Source organism: Phascolarctos cinereus, unplaced genomic scaffold, assembly GCF_003287225.1.
Source record: "Phascolarctos cinereus isolate Bilbo 61053 unplaced genomic scaffold, phaCin_HiC Scaffold_1;HRSCAF=81, whole genome shotgun sequence".
Taxonomy (NCBI): domain Eukaryota; kingdom Metazoa; phylum Chordata; class Mammalia; order Diprotodontia; family Phascolarctidae; genus Phascolarctos; species Phascolarctos cinereus.
Window position 1 is genome coordinate 190,055,014 of NW_027555514.1, and position 18,602 is coordinate 190,073,615.

Below are 18,602 nucleotides of genomic sequence, written 5' to 3' on the forward strand. Positions count from 1 at the left end.
CAAACAGAAGTTACGTGACTTGCCCAGGGTCATACAGCTAGTAAGTGTCTAGGGTGGGATTTGAATTCAGGTCTTCCTGACTTCAGGTCTCACAAAAGTGTACTTTCTATTAAATTGCTATAGAAATATGGGCTAACAAAGCTCACACAGTATGTTAACAGCGCGCTGAACCTGTCCCTTTCCCCCAGTAACTTAGGGGGCTGCCAGTATGTTTACCTAAAGATGTTGGCTTTTTTCTCCTCTTCTCATCACTGTTTCTTTTAAAACACAAACCAAATTTTTCTATATACTTTATTTCCTGAACTAGCATTCATGACGTAAATTATTTACAATGAAAAAGGTGAGACGACACTTGAGCTTTCTGTGGGACTGGAGATAAATTTAGGTCTGCAAATGAGGCCTGACAGCTCTCAATGATATGAGTCAATGCCGGAGCAGCTGAAGCAGGTCTCCATGGGAGGGACCTTCACGTCTTTTTCCTGAGATTGTTCCTCACTTAATTTTCAGTGGAAGAGGCAGACAGAACTGTTCTCAGAAAAATGAAACCTGCAAAGCGGCTAAAGGTAGTTTTCTGGAAAATCTCACACAATTTCACCTGCGTTAATGCCTGCCTCTTAAAGTCGAATGCAAACATGAGTTCATGCTGGGTACACATCCTGGCTAGGCCACCTAATAAGCTGGTTGGCCAAGGGCAAATCACCCAACTTCCCTGTTGAATGAGAATTTGTATGAGCATAATTGTAATGAGACAGTATGATGCAGAGCAGCTAGGTGGTGCAGTGGCTAGAGCCCTGAGCCTGGAGTTAGGAAGACTCACCTTTCTGAGTTCAAATCTGGCCTCAGACACTTACTAGCTGTGTGTCCCCTAGGCAAGGTACCTAACCCTGCTTGCCTCAGTTTCCTCATCTATCAAACGAGCTGGAGAAGGAAATAGCAAACTACTCCAGTATCTTTGCCAAGAAAACCCCAAATGGGATCACAAAGAGTCAGACATGTCAACAATGACAGTGTGGTCTTGGATAAACTCAAATTAAAATGGGGGCCACTATACCACAGGCAAGGATACCTGATGGCAGCATACTGACTTAGAAAACCACACATTAACATTATCTATGTTCCATTGCATTTTTATTTACTTTGTTAATTATTTTCCTGGCATATTTTATACAGGCAATACTCGGGAGTGGTACCCAGTGTGCTTGTGGACAGAAGGCTGGCTTTGGAGTTGGTAAGACCCTGGTTCAAATCCTGCCTCTAACACGTACTAAGCTGCATGACCACTGGCAGAGTTGTAGGCTCAGAGGGCTGGAAAGTCATCAAGACCAATCTTCTCATTTTACAGATGAAGAAACTGAGGCCCAGACGTATAAAGTGACTTGTTTGGGCTCTCACAGGCAGTAAGGAGAAAAGCCCACATTTGAACCCAGATCCTGTAACTCTAACTGAACCCTTTCCACAGTGCCACACCATCTATTTACCTCTCTCACCTATTTACTTATGTATAAAACTGGCACAATAATGCCTGTAACAGTGCCAACTCACTGCGTTATTGTGAGATTCAAATGAGATAACATGTGTAAAGTACTTTACAGATTTTGAAGTGCTATTGAATGTCAGTTATTGTTATTGTTGTTGTTGTTATTGTTAATGCTACTATCTACTTCAAACGAGTGCTGTGAAGTACTTTGTAAACCTGCATGCTCAGGAGAAGGCCGAGTTCTCTTTATTATAATTGCAGAAGCTAAAGTCCCAAGCTCCCATTTGCTCCGGGTTTGATTTCTTGGCGTGTCTACGCAAATCCGGGGTTGTCATCACAAGGAAGATGCTGGGTGTGGTTTCCTTGACCAAATGACCCAGGAGCACCTGCCCTGGAAATGAGAGTCCCAATCCTGTACTTATACCCTCTCAAGGTGAAAGCCACACCAGCTCACTACCTGAAGAGCTTGTTAAAGGCCTGCATCTGAGGCAAAGCTTCTTTATGCTCTGTCTGGTCATTAATTAGCCGATGAACACTTGAGGACAGGACCATTAATGGGGTCATAAACCTTTCATTTTAGGTGTTTTTGCTCAGCCATGCCTCTTCGCTGACTTCCCTTGTCGACTGGACTTTGGACATTTGTTTTTTAAAAATGTTTAGAGGATCATTAACTATCCCATCGCAGAAGCTCATTCATAGATGGCTCTGTTAGGGGATGCCTCTCAGCTACTCTGAAGACTTTTCCAATGACACAATTTTGAGGGGCACCTCGCTGGGAGCGGGGTAAGGCTGTTCCATAGCCTCTACAGGATGACTCCTGAGCTTGGTCATAGCGAGGCCTGGCTGACACTAGGGATGGAGAAGAAGCCACGGAGCCTGGCCCCAGCTTACCTGCTATTCTCCCAATGGGCATGGCGTGCTCCTCTGGAGGGGAGACAGATACCATGATGTGGTTCATATACGCCAAGTCTTCCCGGTGTGACAGGTTGATGGGCTTGCCTTCCCTATGCAGTCCGTCCTCTGACAGCCTGGACTGTTTGAAATCCACTGAGTGCCGGGGGTTCAGTATCAAGGGATGCATGATGGGGCTGGGCATCAGCTGAATGACCCGAGTGTTCTCTTGACGAGGGCTACATGGCTTTGGGTGGGCTTCCGAGGAGGGCGGGCAGTGATTGTTCTCCATGGGAGACACTGACAGAGGGTAGGACTCCTGGTGGTTGTTCTCCTGGTGAAGCCTTGGTCCTGGGATCCTCTCAGATGGGGAAAGGCGGCGGATCATGTTGTCCAGCGGGGACCGGATGGGCCGCTGGTCGGGGTCTGGGGAAGGTCGGTGGTTGGTTGTAATAGGCGACCTGGAACGATGCAAGAGTTCAATGGTAGGAGGATTGTGGTGCATATTTTCCATGGATGGCCTTGAAGATCTCTGGACACAATTATCTGGGGGAAAAAGCAAAAAATAAACAAATAAATAAATAAAAAACAAAAATGCTATGAGCTACGGGTAAAAAGGCTGAAATAAAGCAAGTCAGTAGAGTTTATATTTGTATAATGTAGCACCTTTCTTCCTAGGAGGTCACGGTACTTGTTCTCAGAGGTTTTTAATTATATAAAGTATTTATTTACATGTTACACATACTTACAATTCTTTCCTCCCCACCACACAAACCAAGAATTTCCACAAACATTTAATCACATATTAGTTCCCTATGAGCACAATAAACTCAAATATCTATGCTCAACCCTTCCCTTATTTTACCCTCCTCTTTTCAATAGCTGGTTTAAAGAAATGCAGAATCTTAAGAGTTAGAAATGGCCTTAGAGGTTCCAGTCTAGACCTGCCAGCTCCTTCAGGAAGCCTTCCTTAACTCCCTAAGTCAGTAATGGCTCCTTCCTGCTTAGTCTCTATATAAAACTTACAAGTTTTATATATTATGCATAATTTTATTATATATATACACATATGCATACATACACACACACACACATACATACATATAAACCTGTAAGATGGTTATCCATGTATGTGTCCCATCTCCTTCCTGGATTGAGAGCTCTGCCTTATCTATATCCCAGCATCTAAGTACTTAGGAAATATTAGCTGAATTAAATTTTCACAATACTCTGGGTAAGGTAACTAATATTCCTCTTTTTACAGATGTGATAAACAAAGACCAGAGCAACGACCGATGGATCCCAGGCCATAACATAAAACAAAGGTGGGACTGAGAAAATTGTTTTACCTTCAAAATCAGTGACTTTATTTAGGCAGAACAGGGTGTCAATATATCAAACCTCTGTGACTTCACTGATGTGGTATTTCCCTCTACAAATGACTTAAGTCTTCCTTCATGCTCAGAGAGGTTTAAGTTTCTTACACAGGTAAGTAGATTTCATTACTGGAGCTGAACCCATATCTTTCTCCCGCTGAATCCAGCATTTTAAAAGTTCAAATTAAGTTCTGGGCTATTCGAAATTGATTGTAGTATCAACTCCAGTTCTTTTACTTGATTAAATCTCTAGCTGGCTTTCAGTCTTGAGGCACTGATGCCAAAGTGGGGAGTAAGCCAAGAGCTCCCTCTCCTCAACTCAACTCACAAACCCCTGACATCATTCCTGACCATTTCCTCCTTGACCCCAGTCTCTGATGAAGAGGTTAGCCCTTCTACGCAGCAAAGCTAGCCCCTCTCCTCCCTTTCCCAGCCATATTCCTTGAGAAAGCTGTCTGCAATCAGCACTACCACTTCCTCTAATCTCCCTCTCTTCTAACCCTGGCTTTGGAAGTCTTCACTGGGAAAAGCAAGTTAGAGGCTTTATGAGGAGACAGGTTAAAGAGGAACCTTATGGAGGCCAAGCTTAGTCATTATAGTCAACAATCAATAAGCAGTTTTAAGTACTTACTAAGTTTGAAGCACTATGTTAAGTGCCAGGGATACACAGAAAGGAAAAGATAAAGGGACTCACATTTTAGTATAACTAGGAGATGTTAAGTTTGCTTTTGTAAACAGAAACAGCATTTAAATTTGGAACTTTGTTACAAAAGTGACCTTAAAGCCACTAAAACATGCATACCCTTTGGCCCAGAGACACGAGTACCAAGCCTATATCCTAAAGAAATAAAGAGGAAAAAGATTCAAGTGCACAAAAATATTTACAGAAGCTCTTTTTGTTATATGGAAAGTTGGTGGGGGAAGGGGGGTGGCAGTATCTGTCAATTGAAGAATTGCTGAACAAAGTATGGTACATGAATGTAATGGAATGTTCTTGTACTTTAAGAAATGGTGAATTGTACATAGTAATAGCAATATTGTGAGGATGATCAACCCTGATCAAGACAACAATCTAAGACAATCTCAAGGACTCATGATGAAAAATGCTATCTACCTCCACAAAGAGAACTAATGGAGTCTGAATGAAAACTGAAGCAAATTTTAAAAATTTTCTTTCTTTTTCTTGGGTTTTGTGTGTGTGTGTGTGTGTGTGTGTGTGTGTGTGTGTATAATTTCTTTTGCAACATGGCTAATACAGAAATATATTTTGGATGACTTCATACATATAAGTGATATCATATTTCTTGCCTTCTCAAGGTGGGGGAAGGGCAGGAAGAAGAAAGGAGCAAATTTGAAACTCAAAATTTAAAAAAAAGTCAAAATTTTTTACATGTATTGGGAAATATTTAATGAAATAAACAGAAATATATTAAAACAAAAGAAATGATGAAAAGGATTGTTTCACAGAAACCTAGAGAGGTATATGAACTGAGAATCAGGATAACAATTTTTACAGTATGGCAACAATATAATGAAGACAAACAACTTTGAAAGACTGAAGAACTCTGATCAATGTAATAACAACTATGATAAAGCAGGCTACTTACTTCCTGACCAAGAGGGGATGGACTAATTTTAAAATGTGGCCAATGTGGGAACTTGTTCTGCCTACATTTACATACATACATACATATATACATACACACACACACACACACACACACACACACACACACATCCTACAAAGGTTAGGGTTTTCTCCCTTTTCTCTTCCCCCAAACTCTGATGCATCTAACGAAATCAACTTTGTTCACACACACACTTTTATTAGGGCAGCCTAAAGAGGATTTGGGAACCTGGTGGGGCTCAGGAAGCAAAAGATTGAACCCCCCCCAAATACAACCTTTATTCCCCAGATTGAATAGGAAGAAATTGCAGCATGAAATTCTTATAGCTTTTTATAGTTATAGTTAGCAGAAGGTAGAAATTTTGAGCTGTAAGTAGAGGTCACTTATCAAGTGAAATAGTGAGCAAAAGGCACATTGTTCATGACTATTAAACCTTAAACTCTTTGAGGTCAAAAGGCTAATTTTTCAAGAATTATTAAACTCACCGCTGGGTATTATTTTGTGACTACACAGATTGAGATGCTTATATTAATTTCTCTACTTTAATCCCCCCCCCACTACATATAAGTACTTCATTACAGTGCTTATGAAGGTTTGACATCATTAAAAGCATAGGTGATAAGTGTAGCAGAAACAGCCTAATTAGCAATTCTGGCTCCCATAGCAAGTACCACAAAATGGGCCTATGATACATACCATGAAAAGCACCCTAAAACAATTTTTAAATAGATATTCAGTTGTGGGGAGGCTAGCTGGGTGTGAGGGGAGATGAAGACCTTGAGCCATATGGAACACACGTTATCATGGAGGAAGAGACCCCAGGATGCTAACCCATGCATGTGTGAATATGGGGGTAGGGGTTGGGCTTAACAAAGCTACCTGCTGTTGGGAATTCTACCATGGAGGGGAAAAAGAGAGAGAGGCCAAGGAGTATGCTTCAGCTAGTAGCTTCATATTTTAACTAATTATTTTTGCTAATTAAGTGTTAAGCTTAAGAGTGTAAGTGTAGTAAGCACCCTTTAATTTTGGTACCCTGGGGCACAGTCCATCCTGATTACAGATCTTAACATAAACAATACATAAACTTTCAGGTAATAAGTATTGAATTTTCTTTTCATAACCTATATGGATTTAATTATTCCATAAACTTGCACTTGCTGGCCAGAGCAAAAAGTCAATCTTATCTATGATGAGCAATTTTTTTGTGTGTGGAGAGATAATAATACTAACTTACATTTATTTAGACTTAAAGTTTACATACATTAGCCATTTAGGTCTTCCATATTACTTTATGGTTATGAAGCATGGGATACTGTAACTGTCATTTCCAAAGAATTAAAATTTAGCATTGTTCAGAAGGTACTCAGTAGGTGTGAGAAGGCTGCATCATATACCAAAGAATTATAAAGAACAAACAATACAATACCACCAAAGGATCATGTGATTGAAAAAGATGGGCTGGTCTTGTGAAGAGGCCTAGAGATTAGTAACTAAACAGACAATCTGAGTACTCCACTGGTTTACTTAGGGTATTAGGGAAAAATAAGGAAGGTCCCAAACATAGGAGGTGGTGGTCTCATGGGAAGTCATGGACAATAGCTGTGCAGGATGGGGCAGGTATGGATGGACTGAGATCAGCATCACTGGTGGAAACAACCACCTCAACGAAACAGCAAATCCTGTTTGAGTAACTCTAGGAGACAGAGAGTGTAAATATTATTACACCCATTTTACAGCCCAAGACACCTGAGGCTAAGTGAGTTGCCCATGGTCGTTAAGGGGCAGAGCCAGAATGCAATCCCAATTCTTTTTTCCTTTACTTTCTTTACTTTTTCCATTACTCTATGGTGACTTCTCCGAAAAGTCTGAGATGCTGAGGCAGGATCTGAATAAAAAATACATTGTATGAAACTGTGTAATGTAGTTGTCCTAAAGCTTAATAAATTTCCTTTCAAATTCCACATACAGATGGTTTCTATCATCCTGAGTTATTAAAGCTTACACATACACAAAGATTTTCTGAGAAGCATGTATCCTATTTCCTGAACCCGTTTCCCTCCTTACAAATTTCAGAAAGGAAGCAGCCACTCGGTCAGCACCCTGGTTACCTGCAGGTATTCTTTGATGTGCTGGGCTTCAAAGCTGACTGTGTGTGGGTGTATCCAGGGCAAGCCATAGGAAGTCTGGGAAGGCTAGGAAAGGAAGGCAAACTTTGGTGCCATGCTGAAAGAGGAAGTGATGTGATCTCCTGTGGAGATTCCACTCCGGTCCTGCCCAGCCTTGGGAACAAGGAAAGAGAGAGCCACAGCCCTGGAGAAGCCACTTCAGATTTTTCTTATGGCTGAGCTTCTGTCTGGCCAGGAACACAACTTGGGAGAATGAGATTTATTTATTTATCTGCAGAGACCAACTCTGAAAGGAAGTACTTGATGAAGACGATAACATTAATGGTAAAGAACTAGACCTGATGGTATTTAATTCTAGGCTCCTCGTGGTCTGGGACATGGCCACTCTCAAGGCTAAAAGGCCTACAATCAGACTTGCTAAGCTTTGTTTCAGTTTGCAAAGCATGCAACCACGTGCAGAGTGGGTTATGACATTCTTACCCTGCTGCCTGCTGTCTCTGTTATTATAAGTTGGCAGCAGGGTATGGAAACTTAGAGACCAGAGCCGGCAGGCAGAGACGCTCCGGACACAGGAAATACACTGAGCGGACAGTGGGTGCATTAAATCTCCCAGATGTAGGAGTCCTCTGTCTAAGGCAAGATTTTTTTGGTCTGGCCTTGATGTCTGGGTTTGTTGTTGGTGACTTGCCCAGATGGAAAACTGGGAAGGAATCCATGTTGCTGCTCTCATTTGGAAGTTCCCAATATAGGAAGAGAAAACAATAATGGATAAAACCTAACATAATTTGTTTGTGCGGAAGTGGAAGCAGGGAAAGAAAGGTTATCATTCTTGATGAATAATAATGATGATGATGATAAGCATTTATAGAGTGCTTTAAGTTCTACACAGTGCTTTCCAGACATCTGTGAAATAGGTAATGTAGGTATTGATATCACTTTACTGATTAGGAAATTGAGGCCCATTTTGGTTAACTGACTTGTCTGTGATCACACGATTAAGAGTCTGGGGTAGGATTTAAAGCCAAATCTGATTTTAAGTGCAACGCTCCCAACCATCATGACTAAATCCTATTTCTCTGTAGAAAGATTATGTAAATATAGAATCTCCTCTCTTTACCAAAAATCTCCAAATAAAACTGGGCCTTAGGTGAATATTAACAAGAAAAAAAAGCATTCTGGACTCTGTTGTCCCTCTCCATGTGAATTAAAGATACATTTTCTAGCCTCATTTCCTTTCGTTCATCAGAAGAGATCCCTTATTTAAGATTCATTAAGATCCAACTTAAATTGAGTTTTATTATAAATAATAACCAACAAATCCCAAACGCTTTGAGGTCTGACTAATGCCATGACTTTCAGACTAGAAAATTTCCAGTAGAAAATAAAGGAAAAGATCAGATTTTCACTTAGCACAGTAAAAATAAAATTTAGTCAAACATTTCCTCTTCTCCCCACAAGACTCTCAAAGCTTTAGATGAAAAGGAAAAGAAAATGTCAAGAGGTATTGTTAATGATACTAACAGATAACTCTCAGTAACCTGGGTTGATAGGATCACAGATTTATAGATGGAATGGAATTTAGAATGGTAATTCCCTCATTTTACTGATAACGAAACTGGGACATAGAGAGATTAAGTGATTTGCCTCCAGTCACACGGCTAGGAAATGTCTGAAGCAGGATTTGAACTCAGGTCTTCCTGACTGCAAGGCCACATTTTATCTATCCTATCTATCTATTCCACTACCTCCACTTTACTGTCCTGCTTCTAAACACTCCTAGAGCTGTTTGCTTCTCAAAACAATTTTACAAAAAGATTGAAAGGAATTATGAAAATTACAAAAGCTTATCAGTTTCCTAGTCACTCTTATACTCTAAAGGGGCTACGAAAGATGTCTTTAATTCCCAGAGAAAAGGGAGGCAGAGTCCAGAATATTTTCCCTCTTCTTTTTTGGTTCTCACCTATAAGGCCCCATACCCTCATATACTCCTTCCCAACTCAGCTCCTCTGCCCCAAACCCTGCAGCTCCCACTCAGAGCTACTGAGGAGACATGGCCCTGTGACTTTCCATTGACCCTGTACATCTCCACAGCTCACCAAACTGTAACCAGTTTCCTTTGCAAGGGGAGGAAACTGTCCCAGTCTGGAGTTTATGATTCATACACATTTGAGGTCATAAACAAGAAACCAGAGGTTCCTAGAATTTCAAAAGCAACAGTGAAAGGGGCTAAAAGAAAACTTTTAATTTCCAAGGCTCAAAGGCTTATAATTCGTTGGCACCCTGCTGAACCCAGCCTAAATAAACTAGTTATCTGCAACTTTCTCAGAATGGGAAAAATATGCAAAACTACATGAAGGAATTGGCTTTCTTTCCCCAGGCTCCCAATTACTGTAATCTATACACTACAAATAATGCAGTCTATATATACTGCAGGCTATACTCCACAAGCGGGTGGAGCGGATAGAGCCTTAGAATGGGGAGTCAGGGAGAGCCAAGGGCTGCCTCAGTTACTTAGCTGTGGGATCCTGGGCAAGCCACTTCCTCCTACACATCTCGCTTATGGCTGTTGTGAGGATTAAATGCCTTTACCTCACCTTGCAAACTTTAAAGTTCCATACAAACGCTAGCTGTTATTTAGAGCCCTCTTAGTGGAGAGTGGCCTCCTTTTATTGTCCCACGGGCTCTGTGAAAGCAAGTCATCTTTCATCCGGTCGCAATGAAAAGGTGGGACAGGACGGTTAATAGAATTTGGTGACTAGATTTCATTAGAAGCAAGGTGGCCTATATACGGTCAGGTTCAGGAAACAACATTACACAGGCCAGGTAAGAGGAAACAGGGAGAGGGAAAATAACCAGGGAATCTGAGGACTTCTAGGATGTGGGCAAGCACAAAAGCGGGGCAGGAAGGAGGGATGATGGGAAGCCACCACCCACTTACTCCAGGTTTACCAGAATGGATGGTGCTTGCCAAGGCACTGAAGCGTTGTGTGATGCCTCCTGGTTCCTTAAGCAGTAGCCTTCAATTGTGTGTTGAACCACTGAGGGGTAGAGAAGGCTGAGGTCATAGGACCCGAAATAAAACTAAAGGGAAAGAAAAGGAGCGAGAGAAATAAAAGAGTGGGGGTGTTTGGTGACAGTCCAAGGATGTGACATATTGTCAGTCTGCTTTTGCCTAAGGTATGACCTTTAGTCACCTAATGGTAGAATCACATGGTCAAAAGGCGGTATGGAGACATTAATTAATTCAGTATTCCTTAAGCTGTGAGCGGAAGCCATCGGGGCATTGTCAGGAAGGTTCCAAGAGGCTCGTGAACCATGACAGGGGCAGGGAACCTGTGGCCCTCTAGGTCCTCAAGGGCAGCCCTCTGACTGAATCCAAACTTCACAAGGGGCCTCAAGGCCGCAGGTTCCCCACCTCTGGACCATGAGATAAAAACACTAAATAGTTACCAAGCTATGAATGGATCATGTTACACGAGTTCAGCGTCAGCCGGTTTAGACCCTTGGAATGAATTCCTGCACAGAACCGATGTTTGTTTCCATTAAATAAGTGTCTATCAAGTGTCTGGGACAGCTAGGGAGCACGATGGATAGAGTGCCAGGACTGGAGTCAGGAAGGCCTGAGTTCAACTGCAGCCTTAGGCACCTACTGTGTGACCCTGGACCAGTCACTTAACTCTGTTTGCCTCAGTTTCCTCATTTGTAAAATGAGCTAGAGAAGGAAATGGCAGACCACTCCCAGTATCTCTGCAAGAAAACCCCAAATGGGGCCGCAAAGAGTCAGACGCAACTGAACAGCAATGACATTAAGTGTCTACTATATGCAATCCACTATGCTAGAGGTTGAAGATACAAAGATAAAAATATAAAGATTACAAATGAATGATGTGAAGAGTTGGAAAAGCGACCAGAGAGATGACTGAGGTCAGCTGGGACAAGAATTCCCCCTATAACATATCCATTAAGTGGTCTAATAAGCCTTTAATAGTTGGGTTACCCAATGTGGATGAGTCCACTTTTGGACAACTCTAAATATTAGTAAGTTTTTCCCAATTCAAGCCTCGATCTGCCTCTTTGTTTCTAGTTCTGCACTCTGGAGTCAACTGGGATAGGTCTAATCCCTCCTTCCAAATGACTGCCCTACAAAAACTTGATTTCAGCTGCCACATCCCCTTGGATAGAGAGCCAAACATAGAGTCAGAAAAATATGAGTTCAGCCTCAGATACCTACTAGCTGTGCCCCCCAGCACATCCCTTTAACCTCTGTCTGACTCCGTTTTTTTCATCTGTAAAATGGGAATAATTGCACTCACTTTCAGGGCTATTGTGAGGATAAAATGCGCTATTATTTATTTGTAAAGCACTTTCTAATCCTTATGGCACCATATAAATGCTAGTGATTATTATTGGCTATTATTAAACATTCTCAGCTTCTTCAAACTATCCTTGTCCCAAGGCTGTTAACATCCTATCTGTCCTCTCTGGACATGTTCCAGCTTATCAGTGTCTTCTAAAGGAATTCCTAGCCCACTTGGAAGACATAACATGTGTCCAAACAAGCACATACAAACATAAGTTGAGCAGGGAAGAAGCACTGTCAAGGGAAGGTTTCACCAAGGAAATGGCATGGGAGTTGAATTGGAAGGAAAATAAGAGTTAAGAGGAGGTGGAGAGAGAAGGAAGAACATTCCAGGTAAGAAGGACAGCTTAAGCAAATGAATGTACTGAGACCAGGAAGGTGGTAATGGCAAGTTCAGGGAACAGCTAGTAGTCTAACTTGGCTAGAACACAGAATGTGTGAAAGGAGAGTAATTTACCATAAACCTGCGAAGGGGAGAAGGAGCAAGATAGAGGACAGTAAGGACCAGGCTAACTCTAGCATAAATACAAAATCATTAGGCTGGTCCTTACAATCCTCCATCTTGCTCTTTTCTCCCCTTTGCAGGTTTATGGTAAATTACTCTCCTTTCACACATTCTGTGTTCTAGCCAAATTAGATTTTTAAATGACACTGTCATAAATTTATGCAGCATAGACTAGAGGGGGAAGAGATTGTAAACTGGGAGATAATGTGGGAAGCTATTATAGTAACTTAGGCAACAAGTGACAAGGACCTGAACAGATGTTACCAATATGCATAGAGAGAAGCTAATGGTTTCGAGAAATGTCCTGGAGGTAGAATCCACAGGATTTGGTAATTGATTGAACGTCAGTGGTGAGGGACAGAAAGGAGGCTGGGATTGCTCCAATGTCATAACATTGTAAAATTGATGAATGAATAAATATAAAGCACTTATTAGTGTCCATCAAGTACACGTTTGTATAGTGAGTGATTATTTGGGTAAATGGTAAGATGGCACAGCCCTTGTTAGAAATAAAAACAAAAAATGGAGAAGGGGTCAGCGTTAAGGGGGAAGATAATGAGTTCCATTTTGGACATGTTGAATTTGAGATATTATATAATAAGTTAACCACTAGATCAAGACTGAAAAAGGAAAGTGTGGCAGGAATAAAGGTGATGGACTATGGTAGGTTTCTAGGCTAGTATATAAAATCTATTTTATTATTATTAACAATAATAATCATCACATTCCTAAAGCAGCTATGTGATGAAGTAGAGTGCTGGACTTGGAAGTCAGGAAGAAGCGAGTTCAAATCCTGCTTCAAATACTACCACTTAACCTCTCTCTGCCTCAGTTTCCTCATCAGTAAAAATGGGGATAATGGTACCTAGAACCAGTGTTAGAGAGCACTGACTGTTTGAAAATTGTGGGGAGCCACTTGCCTCTGAGAAGCACTGTTGGTACCGTGGAGAGGGCACTGAATTTGGAGTCAGAAGGCTAGGGTCCAAATCCTGAACCTGTACTTAGTACCTGTATCACCTTGGGAAAAGTTGCTTAATTTCAACTATAAAATGGGGTTGGACTAGATGGTCTCTAAGGTGTCTTCCAACTTTAAATCTATCCTGCTCTGATTCCCTGATAGCACGCTTCTTTCAATATGCTGAAGTGCTCTCAAGGCAACATATATTATTCAGATAAAGTGATTAAGGTAGCAGTGGAAGGAACTGCATTTGTTAGCCCGCGTTCATCACAGCACCATAGCTTGTGGAGGCTGTGCCTGATTTCAGGGAGGGTCAGCAGAGTAGATGGGAAATCCTTGAAACAATATCCACTCACTATACAAATGTAACTTGATAGTACTAACAAGTGCTTTATATTTATTTATTTATTCACTCATTTATCCCAAACACATTACTGAGTGCCTGGTTTACACATGGCTCAATGACAAGGCACTGAGAGGGCATCAGGATGAGTAAGACCATCCTGCTCTAAAGGATCCTGTGGTCAAGAAATATCTACAAATAAATTAAAAAGTGTCATAGTATAATAAAAGAGGAACAGAAAGCTTATTCAGGCTCCAAGTTGAGACTGGATTTGTGGTTGTTCAGTCACGTCTGACTCTTTGTGACCCCAGCTGGGGTTTTCTTGGCAAAGATACTGGAGCAGTTTGCCATTTCCTTCTCCAGCTCATTTTATAGATGAGGAAACTGAGACAAACAGGGTTAAGTGACTTGCCCAGGGTCACACAACTAGAAAGTGTCTACGGCCAGATTTGAACTCAGGAAGATGAGTCTTCTTGACTCCAATCCTGCCACTCCATCCACTGAACCACCTGCCTGCCATCCCACCCTTTTCCCCATTAGATTTAGGGGATTAGTAAAATTTTCATGAAGGAGGAGGCTGGGATTTGAGATAAATTTTGAAAGAGAAAGGAGTTCAATAGGTAGAAATCAGGGTAGGTGCAGGACTCATAGGATTTAAGATTTCCAGGGGCCAGGAGATTATCTAGAGAAAACTGGGGACCAGAGAAGTTAACAAACTTTCCCAAAGTCTCAGGGCCTCAGCCCCCAGGGGTTCTGAGTACAAATCCACTGCTTCTTCTACTATACTAAATGGCCTAGAAAGGTATTCCAGGTGGAGGAAATAGTATGACCAAACACACAAAAGAGGTAAAAGAGGGGAAAACTCTTGAAGTGAAGAAACTGAGGTATATAAAGGCTTTGTGACTCCTCTTAAACCTGAAGTCCAGGAAGATCCGAATTCAGATCTGGCCTCAGACACCAGCTGTGTGACCCTGGGTAAGTCACTTAAACCTCTGCCTACCTCAGCTCCTTCAGCTATAAAATGGGGTAATAACAACACCTACCTCACAGGGTGGTTCTGAGGATCAAATGATAGACTATTTATAAAGTGCTTAGCAAATATGATTGTCATCATCATCATCATTATTGTTGTTGTCAGTAATTATGTAACCAGAGCTAGAGAAAGGACCAGAACATCTATCTCCTATTTTTTCCAAAATGCCATGTCTACTTATCAACAGATTAGAGGAGAGGGGCAGCTGGTGGCGCAGTGGATAGAGCACCAGCCCTGAAGTCAGGAGGACCTGAGTTCAAATGCGGCCTCAGACCAAACACTTGACGCTTACTAGCTGTGTGACGCTGGGCAAGTCACTTAGCCCCAATTGCCTAACAAAAAAAAGAAAAGAAAAGAAAAGAAAACAGATTAGAGGAGAAAAAAACCTAAATGTTGATTCTGAGATCTGAAACACATGGAGGTCTCAGGCTGCTTAGGGCCCCAAGAAGTACCTCTTTCTCCAGACTGCTGAGTTGGGTGGAATCTGTCACCTCACAACTTCACAGAAAGCATTAACCTGGACTGACCTAGACACGCCTCCTTCACATACCCTCGGCCCCACAATAACAAGAGAAGGAGAACCAAAATAACACTGAAAGTACCATTCTACCTCTCTCTCTTAACACGTACTCCAGTAACACGACTAATATGCTCACGTCAAATGATCCAGCATCTTGCTCCCCCAACATCATTAAATCCCTCAGCAGAAATGTCAGTGTAATCAACAGCTCCACATGTTGACAAATCCCACTCCAAGGAAGAGTCATAGTAGGCAGTCTTTCCCCATCCCACCTCCTACTCACTTCCAGTCCTTATTCACCCAATCTCCTGATGATAAGTACGTTTGGGAATCAGTGAGTAGTTAATTCAGTTTTACTGGAGCCTGGGATGAAATAAAAGGGTCCTGTGGAAGGCAGGGTTAGAAAGTTAGGTCAAGGACAGATTGTGGAAATTTAAGGAATCAATAAGAAATGAGGAGCCATGAATGGTTTATAAGAGGGAGAGATGACAAGATCTGAATTAGGCTTATCCACCTAGCAGTGGATTGAAGGATGAATCGAATGCCAATCTAGGGCCCAGAGGACAGATAAAGAAGTATGTATGCCTCCCTCCTTTCCTTGGAGAAATGGGGTGATAGAGACATACAATGCTGCTTAAGTTGTCCAACATATTGGTTGGGCCCTGTTGGTTTCCCTTAACCTTTTTCTTGATTACAAAAGAAAGCTCCCTGAAGGGTCAGGGTTGCATAACTGGAAATGACTATGATATATAAAAATAAAAGGCATCGATAAAACTTTTTTAAAAAGTCATAGGATCTTAGATCTAAAGTTGTAAGGGATTTCGGAGGCCATTTAGTCCAAATTCCTTATTTCACAGATGAGGAAATTGAGCCAGGGACTTGCCCAAAGTCATACAGGTTGGCAGGATCTGAACCTAGGTCCTAAGACTTCACAGTCAGAACACTTTCCCTTATCCCAGAGACAAACAAAAGCATGTGGTGACCACCACATTTCAGGGGAGAACCCTCCACAAAGCTATTCAGAGAAATGTGGGAAGATCTGTATGAATTGATACAGAGTTAACCAAGTAGAAGCAAGAGAATGATATCCACAGTGACCACAACAACATAATGGAAGAAATTCTGAAGATGTCTGAGTAATTAGGAAATCATTGGAGGTGCTAGAAAAAAATACAATGAAGCCTCAATCTTGTATGCATTGTCAGATAAGGTCACTATCTTTTTTTTGGGGGGGGGCAAGGCAGTTGGAGTTAAGTGACTTGCCTAAGGTCACACAGCTAGTGTCAAGTGTCTGCTCTGAGACCAGATTTGAACTCAGGTCCCCCTGACTCCCAGACAGGTGCTGTATTCACTGCGCCACCTGGTACCCTTAAGGTCACTATCTTGAATGTTGTTTCTTGTTTTTCTTTGTCACAAGGAAACATTAAATATGGAAAGGTTGGTAAAAAAAATGACTGGGATGTAGAGGTAAATAGGTAACAATAGACAATGATTTTTTCAGCCACAAGAGGTCAGGAAATTTTCTAATAAGGCATGGAGATGGTTGCTATCATGCTGAGGACCTTTCTCTGGATCTTGAAATGATGCTGGTCCCGGTATGGTGTGTGGAATGTCTATTTGTTATATCTCATTCTTGTGACATGACATGATAAGCCCATTGCCTTTTCTATCCTTCTTTGGTATCTTTCACGCCACTGTGCCCCTTTCTGGCAGTAGTACATTCTGGGCATGTATTTTTTGTTTTCTAAACTTTCATTTAATTTTACTGTTATTGTTGTTGAATCATTTTCATTCAAGTCTGACTCTTTGTGACTCCATCTGGAGTTTCCTTGGCAAAGATACTGGAGTGGTTTGCCATTTTCTTCTCCAGTGCATTTTACAGATGAGGAACTGAGGTGAACAGGGTTGGGTCCAGGGTCACACAGCTATTAAGTGTCTGAAGTCACATTTGAACTCAGGAAGATGAGTCTTCCAGACTCCACGCTTGGAACTCTACCCACTGCACCACCTAGCTGCCCTTATAAATACTAATCATTCCTATCATTATTGTTGTTGTTGATCTAGCCATTATAAAAACTTGCCTACTCCATCCTCATACTTTCATTAAGGACGCTCTTGATACATGTATTCATTTTTTTTTTAATGAAGATTTTGTTGAGATGAGAAAGCAGGCAAATGACATGGTGGTTAGTTTACTCATATCCTCATGACTGCCTTTTTTCACAGTGAGAATATTCATGGTTTTTTTTTTTTAAAGACTATTTAGATTTTTCTGGCTTTTGAGATATCTTGAGATTTGATCTTTCAGCGCTCTCAAAACTTTGTCACCTTCAGCTCAGACTTCCTTGAGGTATACTTGCTCGGATCTAACTGGTCTTCCTGTTTGTTTGTTTGCTTTTTTTTTCCTTACTGCCATTTCTGTTTTCTCGTGGTGATCTCTGAGTCCAAGTATGGTGGTTACACTGTCATTGACAGAGATAACAGATAGGTGCTTTTACTCCTTGTGGGAACAATCCTAATGAGAATGTTTTAAAGTTTGCAAAGTTCTCCCCATACATTTGAGCCTCACTGTTGTGAAGGCCTGGTACTACAGGCATCGTTCTCTCCATGTTACAGATGAGGAAACTGAGTTTCTGACAGGTTATATGACTTGCCACATAGATATACAGCTAATATGTTAGGGGGCAGGATTTGAACTGTGGTTTTTCCATTGTTCCTGCTATTTTGGTTCTCAAGGTGAATAGGGGATTGGGTCAAAGTAAAGCCACCTAAAGCAACCTAAAACTCTGGCTCGGCAAAGAGAAAAATTCATTCAAATCTGCCTTATCAAGATACCTATTTCATATCTTACGACCTTTCCTCACTCACCCACCATTTTCCATTGATGTCTAATAATGAAGACAGTGGAATAGGCAATGAAGAAACACCTCGTTGGTAGCCAGGATTCTGCTGGTGGCTTGTTTAGAAATGTTATTTCTAGAAACCTATTACACCTGAAATCAGAGACTGCATGAAACTAAGTGACCCATGCAGTGACGCAAACAGTGTCTTTGCATTCATTAGTGTCATTCTCTAACCCATGCAATGAGAGAAAAGCTTGCCCACAGATGGGTCTCTCTGAAGAGGCATGCCTGGACCTCTGGATAAGGTTTAGGAAGAGCTCTGAAAGTAAGCAAGCAGAGTAGTTTTCCCACTGATGCGGACTGCTGCAAATGAGAGCAAATACCAAACATACTCATTTGTAAGTCAAATCAGACATGGGGGGAAAGAGAAAGGATTTGTGCTGTGGTGACACCATAAGCCTTCAATCCCAGGAATTTTAAAAATACCATATGGGAATTTTTTCTGGGGGGGTAGGAGGGATGGGGAATATATATATTGGAGC

The 18,602-nt window shown here is 41.5% G+C and overlaps 1 protein-coding gene across 2 annotated transcripts in view; it reads right to left on the bottom strand.

Annotated features, from left to right (window-relative positions):
* The window catches only part of ETV6 (ETS variant transcription factor 6), a 343,296-nt gene that overhangs the window by 40,109 nt on the left and 284,585 nt on the right, over positions 1-18,602 (bottom strand). For both annotated transcript variants that reach the window (XM_021001730.2, XM_021001729.2), the window contains exon 5: positions 2,369-2,914. In XM_021001730.2, the coding sequence (XP_020857389.1) occupies positions 2,369-2,914 (546 nt within the window). The remainder of the gene's footprint in view (positions 1-2,368; positions 2,915-18,602) is intronic.